Source organism: Carcharhinus amblyrhynchos, chromosome 7, assembly GCF_965287045.1.
Source record: "Carcharhinus amblyrhynchos chromosome 7, sCarAmb.v2.hapA, whole genome shotgun sequence".
NCBI classification, from domain to species: Eukaryota; Metazoa; Chordata; class Chondrichthyes; order Carcharhiniformes; family Carcharhinidae; genus Carcharhinus; species Carcharhinus amblyrhynchos.
Window position 1 is genome coordinate 75,415,210 of NC_137330.1, and position 12,653 is coordinate 75,427,862.

The window sequence follows — 12,653 nt, forward strand, 5'->3', positions numbered from 1 at the left end:
GATTTTTAAACTGTAAACTTATTCACATCATTTCATTTTTTATTTTATGTACATCTGAAATTTACAATATGTGTCTAGCAAACTATTTGGAATGTAATGTATGTATTTGTATTAACTTGTATTAACATGTATTCAATACATATTGAGGTCTTTGTTGACTGAGGCTGCAACTGAGCCAGTCATCAATAATAATGCGAATAGTTCATTATGAATTTTGAATACTAGATTTAATTTACAAATTCAGAGATGTGTATGTTTCAATAACATAATCATATGTGACTGAAGCCCTAAAATAAAATTGAAAATGTTTTGTTTACCCTTCTCGTATTCCTCTATGAAAATCTGTCTAGTTTTATTCCACTGAAGACTGAAACAGTGTTGTTTCCCGAACAGTGGCAAGATGTTTCTTTCTCAATCTTATGCTGAGTTATGGAATGGAAGATGCTATATGTGGCTGAATGCTTGCAAAGTGTTTGCTTTTACAAGCCTCAGTCCACTCTGCTGTTTACAGTGAGGCATTATGATCGAAAATATACCTTGTCCTGAATATAGCATCATCCTTGGAGCCGAAGCATTTTCAGCACTAAGGAGAGGCATGCTTTTGTGAAAATTCCATAACGTAACATAATATCTAACAATGGAAAGTGAAAAAACAAGCACAATGGTCATAGACTGCAGTAGTGCACAACCTATGCTTAATTATTAATAAACTATAAGTATTCAGCATTATACATTGAATGAAAACTTAACCAACAGATATGCTATATAGTAACTGAGCAAAGGTGAACTATTTGCTTTTTGTCACCTTAATCATTTGACTTATGATAGCACAATGTATCAAAATGCTCTGGACTTCAAACACTATTTATGCCCCTTGGAGCACAAATCAGATCTGCCCTCTGCAGTTTTAATAAACGCATTGAGTAACCGGAAATTGTTTGATTGGAAGGAAATAAATGCAATAAGTCCACAAGAGAAAAAAAATGCAATCCCACAGAACTAAATCCATATATCTTAACTTTGCCAGATCATGCAACAATAATTGCAATTCAGTGCAAGCAGCAGACTCTTGGATGAAAACTAATTTTCTGATTTAAAATCAGGAGATTAAGAATACGATCTGGTTGGGGATGAATGACGTGCATGAATGTGATCTCGAGTTAGTTTTAGGTCAATCACTTCTCATGCACGTAAAAGCTTCAAACCGATGAAAGATATATTAATTCTACATTTTATTCACTGATCAGTTTTCAATATACATATTATATATATGTGTGTACAAAATATAGTTTTTTCCTGGTTTAGATTGACAAGAAAGGACATTGTGCCCCACTGATTCTACTGGTGAAATTTGAAACATAGTCACACAGTGCTGCAAATTCTAGAGGCTATAGAATTAAGATAGAAAAATCTGAAGAAACAGAAAATGCATTTATGATTTGACACAAATATAAATCATAAGACGTCCCATGGATACTTAATCCATATTTCTGTGGTGGGAGGAGTAGAGTTTTGCATTAGTAGAGGGATGCATTTCTTGCTGTGTTAGCCACAAACAATTGCCAACTTCCTAGGGAACATTGATTCTCAGAATAACCTAAATGGTTTTCTAAAATGGTTGTGGAATTGCACCACCACTTTGCCCACATTTGCACTGGCGTTCATCCAAGGAAATAAAGTAGTACCAATGAGACTGAACACCCCTGGTCTACTGTGATGCTTCCATTCCAATGGCTGCGTTCTGCCAGGACATCAGCAGCCTCAACAGCAGGCCAGAAAGTCATGTGTAAACAGCCTTGCTCAGCTGCCTTGGTGAGCCCTGAGAGGATTTTTTCTCCATCAGACAGCTCCTTCACTGCCATGAGGATTATTATTCCTTTAAGGGATGAGATTCCTCTGAAGGCCCTGTCTTTGGTTCCAGCTACTGGAAACAGTGGCCACTTCTGGGACTGCACTAAATCTGGAGATTCAGTGACAGATGCTGGGCTCCCACCAAGCTAGATATGGTCTGAGGTCACTGGGGCTGGTCAGGCAGATCCCAGTGAAGAGAAGCACAGAGTGCTTGGTGAGAGGAGGGACAGGTGTTCTTGTGGGAATGGCTACTACCCAACTAAGAGGCTCCACCCTCACTTAGCTTGCAGGAAGGCTGCAAAGGCTCCCAGCCACATAGCGGAGAGTCTACTTGCCATTACTAAAATGCAGGAACAGGCCCTAACTTAGCTATTTAAGTAGCACAAATGGCCACTAAGTGGGAGGACCATCAATTGTCTTGTTTGCCACTCACAAAGTATTATGGCAGTGGGAATGGGACCGACATGCCAACCCACCCTCTCTCTTGACTTTTTGCCACCAGACTCACTGCCTCCCCTCCCACTCTAGCAGGCTTCATAACATCCAGTCCCATGTTTGCAAAGGTTTGAACCATTTTTGATATAGCCATGCTGCTGTTCTACCTATCTATAAATGCCACATTAAGAGTGCCAGATGTGATTATCTCTTACGCATATTTCTCATAAGTTAAACTTAAAGAAATATTTATATATGGCCAGTTTTAGTTTTCCTGTTTCAAACTCCAATTTTTTGTTTGTAGTATTTGGTTTCCTGATATTTTTGGAACACTTTTTGATTTAAGAAAAGAACAAACTATCAAGATGCTGGAAGTACACACCACTTCAATCAGTATTTGACAAAGAAAGACAGGATTGTTTTTCAAAATTACAGAAAAGTAATCTGAACAATTTGGTGCAACATGCAATTTCTCAGGATAAATTTCATGCATCACAAAGTGCAAATTAATGTGTCTACCACACAAACCTTAACCTACAGCTTAAATGTTGCCTAATAATAAATCACAGAACCAAGTGGGAAATTACCATTGACTAACACTGTCAGGTCTCGGTGTATCTATTTTTGGAAGCATTGTGGTGGAACTCAACCTTGAGTGATCATGTAAAATGAGGTAATTGTGAGTCAGTGGCCCACTTTACAACTCTCCCAATTTTTGTGTCAATTTAAATCTGGAGTGATGTAAAACAGACTGCTGACACGCTATGAACCACTTTACAAAATTATGCAAATTTAAGGTGCACCTTGTTGGTTTCAGAACTCAGTAGGTAGGAATGACAAACGCAAAGTAAGGAATGCTGTGCATTTTCTAGGAGATTTGGATTTTATCAGTTTAAATTACTGCATCTTTAATTACAAGAAAATGAATAGCAATTTGATAGAACAGAAATTGAACAGTGCTGAAAAGAGAGACATTGAAGCTTTTTGTCTTGCACTCATCTGGACACTTCACAAGGATATCAGTATAAGAGGAAAAAAAAAATTATATTGCATGAGAAGAGAATATGCATTGGTTGGCAAATGGATTCTGATTGGTAGAGGTTGCCTTGGAGAATGCACCAGTTGATGGTGATTGACAGAGAACTGCCAAGTATTGTTTGACATTTAAACCAGGCAACTTGACCCTGATTGGTCAAAATATTGTCTTGTGGAATGAATCAGCAAATGGCAGTAACTTATTTTGTTTGGCTGAAACAGGTATAATGTGTATACTTGTTCTTTCTGTCTGCAGAGAACAAGGCCATTTGTATTAATATATGTAGCTTCCAGTAGATATAAATGTGTCACACTGCAAGCTCGACTGACAATCTTAAAATGGTTATCAATGTAATTCTGAACATACTGAGAATTATTTAACAAATATTGTCCAATTGTGGAATCACATCTAATAATGTGCATCAGTTTTGCAATTATTGGTTGGTTGGATACAGTCTGTACCTTGCCCATTGTGAACAGCAACTGGGACAATTTATCTGATATGACCTACCAGTCTTTGGGATGTATGACCTACATACTTAGCATCACATTGGCACTGAAATTCACAAATGGACCTGAAAAGTGCCCAGTTTGCTTCAGATTACCCTGGGAAGGCAAGGTACCTCATAAATTTGAGCAATAGGTGAATCTAGCTGTTTCACACCATTACTATGTAGTAGCAACATGAGGGGCATTCATTACTAACAGGATGCTGCCATCAAGCTGATTAGATAAGTGACAGCTGATTCATTCCCAGGGCAATGCCTTCACCACTCAAGGTCAAACTGCCTGGTTTAGATTTCAAACAATGTTTGGCAGTTATCTACCAGTAACCATCAACTGGTGCACTCTCCATGGCAATGCCTCTGCAGAATCCACTTGCCAACCAATCGGCATTCTCATCTCATACAGTATGAATTGTTGTTTTTCCTTACATGGCATTCGTGTGAGATGTAATGATGAGTGCATGATAAAACAGCTTTGACATATTTCTTATTTAAGTAAAATGAAATAGAGAATTTCACAATTATTAGATTTTAATCTTAAAAGGCCAGTCCTTTCCACAGTTAAATTTTAACTATACCAGTAAGATACCAACTGGGGGGAGGGGGGGATATCCTATAACAACATGGATAAAATATGAAAAATATCAACAAGCAATTCCTCACTCTCCACACTTTGCAAACAAATATTTTAATTTCCAGCCTAAAATTTTATTATCATTAGCAAAGCAACATATGTTGATCATGAGTTTACACACTTTTAGAGAGCTGAAAATAATTTACATATAGTTTAAATAAATTAGGGCTTTTTTGCATTTGCTCTGCTCAGGATGCCTCTTGGCTAATGAATGTCTGATGTAGTGCCAGCAGCATGAGGTTAGAAAATTAACCCCTAATGTGTGACCATCAAGATGTACAAAATGCACAAGCATATACAGTACAACGGTTAACAACCTGATAAAATGGTGCAGTGTACTATCACAAATAGCTTTATACTAACTATTTCAAAGTCCTGATAAAAAATACAAATGAAATCTGAAATAAAATGAGAAAATGTTGGTAATACGCAGCAGGTCCATCCACGTTTAGAAGGCTCTGGCGACAACATTAACCACTGGTTTCTCTTTTCAATGGCTGAGTATTTCCAACAATTTCTGATTTTAGTTTTCAAAGTCCTGTTTTATTCCTATTGAGCTAACCGCGCAATAGCGGATAAATTAATAATTTATTTTAGATTGAAATTTTATTTGATCCTGTCAACCTCAACCTATTATAATGTTCACTACATTTACAAATAATGTCGGGGGGTGGGGACATGGTGGTGTAGTGGTGTTGTCATTGTATTAGGAATCCAGGGACCCAGGATAATGCTCCGGGGACATGGGTTTGAATCCCAACATGGCAGATGGCAAAATTTGAATTTAATAAAAGCGTGGAATTAAAAATTGATTGATGACCATTGCTGATTGTCATTAAAACCCATCTGGTTCACTAATGTCCTTTAGAGGAGAAAATCATGTGTCCTTACCTGATCTGGACTACATGTGACTTCAGACCCACAGTAATGTGGTTGAGACCTAAATGCCCTCTGAAATGGCCCAGCAAGCCAATCAGTTCAAGAGCAATTAGGAACAGGCAATAAATGCTGGCCCAGCCAGCAAGGCCCACATCCTATGAATGAATTAAAAATAAACAAGTAGTTAAGAAATGAGTCCCGCAGGTATTAAAATATATGTCTGGTAGTGTGTAATAAGATTTAATAATTGAATGAGGTAATCCTGTCTGCAGCAGGAAATTAATCGGACAGTAAACAGGGGAAAATGATATTTTTGAAAAACTGCGAGAGAAAATTTTGATTTTGATTTGAACCAGTCAGTAATGACTTATTATTCTGTTATGGACAATATATATCAAGCAGTAATTTTCCAAGCTAAATATTTGTTATATGTGGGAGTTTGCAAAACGTAGATTTGATTATATCATCTTGCTTCCTAAACTGTTTATTGCTGTACATAAAATGGGCTGTACATCATAAACATGCAAGAAAATGGTCATTCACTGAAGTAGTAACTCTATCAACTATTGATACTTTGATTTTTTTCACTGAAACATTTTCCCTCCCCCTCTCTTGAACATATTGGTTGCATGATTTATGTCCTAGGATGTCACGGAATTCCTACAATGCAGAAAGAGGCCATTCGGCCCATTGAGTCAGACCCTATCCCCGTAATTCCACATATTTACCCTGCTGATCTCCCTGACAATAAGGGGCAATTTAGTATAGCTAATCAATCTAACCCGCACATCTTTGGATTGTGGGAGGAAACCGGAGCACCCAGAGGAATCCCATGCAGAAATAGGGCAAATGTACAAACTCCACACAGCCAGGGTCAGAATTGAACCCAGTCCCCTGCGACTGTGACACCATACTGCCTATGACCATTAGTTGTCATTAATATTTCTTCTAAATGACTATTGTTCATTATTGTTTTGACAGTATAGCTTTGCCCCATATTTATTTTTTGAAGGCCAAGGCACCCTAAATATTGGGCCTCAGGAGTCACTTCCTTGGATGTGGTGAGCTGTGCTGAGCCGCCAGTGATTTGTAACTGAAGATGGGACCAATGCAGGTGCTGCGGCCTCCAGGTGAGCATATGGGCCTCCCTGTGGGTTAATGCCATATTGTTCTGTGTGAGATCAACAAATAGTGAGCAAAATGCTGGAGCATTAAAAGGGGTCTTGTAAGATGTGCAGTGCACCACAGCCTTATTGGGAGCTTAGTTGGGCAAGAAAGCTCCTGAAAAACATGTATGGCCAGATTTTGAGGATATAATTTCTGAGCCATTAGCAGCAAACTCTGCTTCAAACTGATCCACTCATGCTCTGACTCCTGCCTACAGATCTGGCTCCTGCCACTCTCCTCCTCTTTGACTCTTAGCTTTATTCGAAGCTCCCACACTGTGGTATCAAAAGTAAATATTTTGACACCAGCTTTGGCTTTGACAGATTTAGATATCCTGAACAGCACAACAACACTACTCATTATATGCGAGCAGTATTACCATTAAGTAACGTTCTAAGCAATCTGAGACCTTTAAATCTATATACTATAAGTGGTGATTCATTGAATCAGGGTATTTATTAAATGCAGTTGACTGCGTGTCAAATGTTCATCCCAGGCGGTATTTAATTAGGACAAGCTGTAGTTTTTTTGAATACCATTTCCAGAGGCAGGTGTTCTTTTCAAAAAAATGTTTCCATCTCTGTCTTTGCAAGTACGTTAGGCAGCTTGTTTGTACCTTTTCTCAAACTTATTAAGTATAAATCCCAAAGCAAACACCATAACTGATATTTTTGCATGCCACTCTTTTGAGTAAACCTCTTATGATATTTGCCTGGTAAGATATTAAACAAAGTGGATATGGTCCAATTGACTTACTAACTTGCAGATACTGTTAATTATATACATAACATCTATCAATATCTGAATCAATCTGTCGAGTCCTTATTACACGGAACTTCGCCTTTTCATTAGTCCTCTGACAGCAGACAAGCTGTGCAGTCCCGTAGAGACAGAGCTAATTGTAGATCTGTGCAGGTTACACACGCACCCATTTGAAAAGTTTTCAGGAAGCCTATTTGGAGATGCATCACTTTGTTCGATGCAAGTGTTGGAGGTCGATATGTCTCTAGGGATGATCATAGGAATTGAATAATGCAACTTCTCGCGACTCTTGTACCAGAGACACGAACACATGGAGTGAAAATGAAGAACCTCCGCATACATGTTCCGGAAGTTTCCAGAGGTCTCTGTTGTACGGATGGTACTTTGTCCATTTCTTCTAAGCAAGGCTTTCTGCTCTGCGTCACGTTTTTCATCCTCTGCATTCATTGTCATGAACCTCAGGACGACCAGGTTGAGGAAAGCTCCAATTACTGTCAGGCCTGTCAAAATGTAGACAAAGCTAAATGCCACATAGTGAGGGTTCTTTTGAAGAGCATCGTGCTTCTGTAGAGCCACATAGTCCCCAAATCCGATGGTGGTGAGTGTGATGAAACAATAGTAGTAAGCATGGAAAAAGGTCCAATCCTCATAATAGGAGAATGCAGCAGCACCAATACAAAGGGTGCTGATGCAAGAAAAAAAGCCAATGATGACCATGTTTGCCATGGAGACCTCAGTTCGTTTCATCCTAAGGCACTTCTTGATCCTGTGTAAGAGATACTTGACAAATGTATTGATTCTTTCTCCCATGCTCTGAAACATGACCAAGGTGAGTGGAATCCCAAGCAGGGCATAAAACATACAGAAAATCTTCCCTCCATCGGTGCTGGGAGCAGCATGGCCATATCCTGCCAAAGAAAGAATACATTCATTTATTAACAAAGCAGGATCAAATAACAATCAATTTCAGTTTATTACATTAGTCAGGACACTTTGCATTAAAGGATTCAATAAACCTGCTGCAAAGAAAAGTATGATAAAAGCAAATTACTGGGGATGCTGGAATATGAAACAAAAACAGAAAATGCTGGAAAAGCTCAGCAGGTCCGATAGCATCCGTGGAGAAAAAATAGAGCCAATGTTTCAGTCAGGATGATCCTTGGTTAGAACTGAAGACGATTGGAAATAGGATGAGATTTATATTGTTGTGGTGGTCATGGTGGGGTTGAGGGAGGAGGTGGGGGTGTGATTTGCAGATTAATGCTAAAAATTTACAAATTTTCAGCACTTTAATCACCAGCTGCCTACAGTTGTGTGGAATCCAGAGTGTGCAGATTAGTACAAGTAAGAGGAAACCTGGACCACGTGGATGCATTTGGATAGTGGCAGGGACACCTTTGAGAGCTGTAGGACGATAAAGATTGTTAAAAGTGAACATGGTTATGCACTTTTTACACACAAACACATTGGAACTGTTGAGTTGTTGAAGAGCTGTCTATACTTCAAACCTGTCAAAGCTATCCAGGAAATGTCAAACTTGTCAAGGAACTGTCCAAGGATACTAGGTGTCATAGAGTCATAGAGGTTTATAGCATGGAAACAGATCCATCGGCCCAACTTGTCCATGTCACCCTTTTTTTAAACCCCTAAGCTAATCCCGATTGCCCACATTTGACCCATATCCTTCTATACCCAATTTACCCATCTAACTGTCTAAATGCTTTTTAAAAGACAAAAAATTGTACCAGCCTCTACTACTACCTCTGGCAGCTTGTTCCAAACATTCAACACCCTTTGTGTGAAAAAATGCCTCTCTGGACACTTTTGTATCTCTCCCCTCTCATCTTAAACCTATGCCCTCTAATTTTAGATTCCCCTACCTTTGGGAAAAGATATTGACTATCTAGCTGATCTATGCCCCTCATTATTGTATAAACCTCGAAAAGATCACCCCTCAGCCTTCTACGCTCCAGAGAAAAGAGTCCCAGTCTATCCTGCCTCTCCTTATAACTTATAATGTCCCAGTAAATCTTTTCTACACTCTTTCTGGTTTAATAATATCCTTTCTATAATAGAGTGACCAGAACTGTACACGGTATTCCAAGTGTGACCTTACCAATGTCCTGTACAACTACAACAAGACGTCCCAACTCCTGTATTCAGTGTTCTGACCAATGAAACCAAGCATGCTGAATGCCTTCTTCACCACTCTGTCCACCTGTGACTCCACTTTCTGGTGGGTTGGTATGGAGGGGGAAAGGGCAAAGGGTAGGTGGGCTAGGTCATGGGTTGCCATGACGTTGCACTAAATTGGCATAAGCAGTATCGGGCAATGGAGTGAGTAGCGGAGCACGAAGTTGCCACGGGTATGTAGGGTAATGGTATTGGGTTGAGAGACAGTAAGTTGCTCTAAAGGAGTATATAACAATGGAGTGAGTAGAGGGACAGTAATTTTGCATAAGGGTATGAGGCAATGGGGGTGGATAGATTTGACATGAGGGTATGGGACAATGGTTTTGGGTGGAGGGAACTCATTGGCCTAGAGGTTTGAGGGGCCAATGGGCGGGGCGGGGGGGGGTGGGTGGTTGCACGGATTGCTATAGATTACAATGAATGAGGCCTGATCAGTGTGAGGGAAGGATGAGGTCTGTCCCAGCTCCCATTTCAGCCTGCACTGCCTCCACTGCCCAGCCGCCTGCCGACCCATCACCCCTCCCATCCAACTGACTATCCAACCTGCAGGTGAACATTTTTAAAAATCAGGTTCACCAAAAAATTCCCAACTTGGCAAACCTGACCTAGAGACAAAATTCTGCATAAGAGAGATCGAAGAAAGGAAGAGTCAGAGATTAATCATGGGAAGATGAGTTATGAAAGGTTAATGAAATTTATCAATTCAGGGGAAGAGCAGGAAGTGGTTCAGTCATAGATTAATAGGTAAGCTCGATCAGCAGTGGCAGACAGTTAAGGAGGTAATTGATGACTCCCAGTAAAAATACTTCCCTATGAGGAGGAAAGACACTAAAGGGAGGAAGAATAATGAATAATCAAGGAAGTTAAAGAGGGTATTAAAATGAAAGTGGAAACATATAAGCTGGCAAAGGTTAATGTTAGGACAGAAGAGTGGGATGGATTCAGAATGACGCAAAGATGGACTAAAAATATAAACAGGAAGGAGAAAATAAACTAAGGGCAAACAAGTGAGAATCATAAAAATAGACAATAAGTTTTTTCTAAGAACATAAAAAGGAAGAAAGAAGCAAAAGGAAGTACTGGCCCCTTTAGATAATGAAACTGGGAGAAGTATTTAGGGGTAACAAAGAAATGGCAGAGGACACAAATAGATATTTAGCATTGGTCTTTACTGTAGAAGGTGCTATACATTTCCCAGAAACTAATGGGGTTAAAAGCTAACAAGTTCCCTGGATCTGATTTTCTTCACTTCAGAACCTACAGAGATTATGGATACATTGGTAATCATTTTCCAAAAATCCTTGGATTCTGGATCTGCATCAAAGGATTGTAAATTTGTCTATGTAAATTACTGTCCCTCTACTCACTCCATTGTTATATACTCCTTTAGAGCAACTTACTGCCTCTCAACCCAATACCATTACCCTACATACCCGTGGCAACTTCGTGCTCCGCTACTCACTCCATTGCCCGATACTGCTTATGCCAATTTAGTGCAACGTCATGGCAACCCATGACCCAGCCCACCTACCCTTTGCCCTTTCCCCCTCCATACCAACCCACCAGAAAGTGGAGTCACAGGTGGACAGAGTGTTCAAAAAGCAAAGGAAGACAAAATGCCAGGAAACCATAGGCCAGTTAGTAACTTCAGTGACTTCAATAACTTCTGTTACTAGAAAAATATTAGAATTGATTAGTAAGGAGAAAAATAACAGTGCACTTAGAAGGTCATAATCTGATTGAGCACTGTTATCATGGTTTCATGTCTGACAAACTTACTAAAGTTCTTTGAAGAGGCAACAGCCATTGTAAGTAGAGGAGAACCATTCGATGTTGTATATTTGGATTTTCAAAAGACATTTGATAACGTGCCTTACAAAAGGCTTCAACAGCAGATAGGAGCTTTTGGTGTTTGAGGTAATATTTTGAGATAGATGAACAGGAAGCAGTCAGTAGTGATTAAAGGGTCTTTCTCAGGTCAGAGGGCAGTAACCAGTGGTGTGCCACATGGATCAGTGTAGGGGCTACAGCTCTTCACAAAATATATTAATGATTTGAAGGAAAGAACAGTGTGTGCACTGGCCAAATTTGCAAGGGGGATATAAATAGTTTACAGAGATATATTGACAAGATAAGACAGTGGGCAGAAAATTGGCAAATGAAATTTGATGTGGGAAAAGGTAAGATTGTTAATTTTGGAAGGAAGAATGAGAAGGCAGATTAGTACTTAAATGGAGTCCTTATTCATGAAATCCAGAAAGCTAGCATTGATGCAGAAGGTAACAAGGAAAGCAAATGGAATGTTGGTTTTTACTGCAAAGGGGCTGGGGTATAAAATTAAAGAGGTGTTGCTACAACTGTAAAGATGCTAGTGAGGCCACATTTTGAATACTGTGCGCAGTTTTGGTCCCCCTTTTTGAGGAAAGATATATCATCGGAGATGATACAGAGGAGGTTTACTAGGATGATCCCAAGTGTGGAGGGAATGCCATATGAAGAAAGCTTAAACAGGTTAGGTCTGTAATTATAGGCTGGTTAGTCTTACTTCGGTGGTTGGTAAGTTAATGGAAAGGGTCCTGACGGATAGGATTTATGACCATTTGGAAAGATGCAGCTTAATCCAGGATAGTCAACATGGATTTGTGAAGGGTAAGTCTTGCCTCACAAATTTGATTGAATTCTTTGAGGAGGTGACTAAGTGTACAGATGAAGGTAGAGCAGTTGATGTCGTATACATGGATTTTAGTAAGGCGTTTGATAAGGTTCCCCATGGTTGGCTCATGGAGAAAGGAAGGAGGTGTGGGATAGAAGGAAATTTGGCCGATTGGATAAGTAACTGGCTATCTCGTATAAGACAGAGGGTGGTGGTGGAGGGAACATTTTCAGGCTGGAGGCCAATTACCAGCCGTGTACCACAGGGATCAGTGCTGGTCTTCCACTATTTGTGATTTTATTCAATGACTTGCAGGAGGGGGCTGAAAGGTGGATCAGTAAATTCACTGATGACACCAAGATTGGTGGAATAGTGGACGAAGTGGAGGGCTGTTGTAGGCTGCAAAGAGACATTGATAGGATGCAGAGCTGGGCCATAAAATTGCAGATGGAGTTTAACCCCGATAACTGTGAGGTGATTCATTTTGGTAGGACAAATTTGAATGCGGATTACAGGGTCAACAGTAGGGTTCTGAGGA

At 39.7% G+C, this 12,653-nt stretch overlaps 1 protein-coding gene across 1 annotated transcript in view; it reads right to left on the bottom strand.

Annotated features, from left to right (window-relative positions):
• Positions 1-6,451: 6,451 nt before the first annotated feature.
• Positions 6,452-12,653, bottom strand: part of kcnk3a (potassium channel, subfamily K, member 3a) — a 73,946-nt gene continuing 67,744 nt past the window's right edge. Inside the window, exon 2 of the mRNA XM_080193332.1 lies at positions 6,452-8,177. Within this exon, the coding sequence (XP_080049458.1) occupies positions 7,333-8,177 (845 nt within the window). The 3' untranslated portion in view covers positions 6,452-7,332. The remainder of the gene's footprint in view (positions 8,178-12,653) is intronic.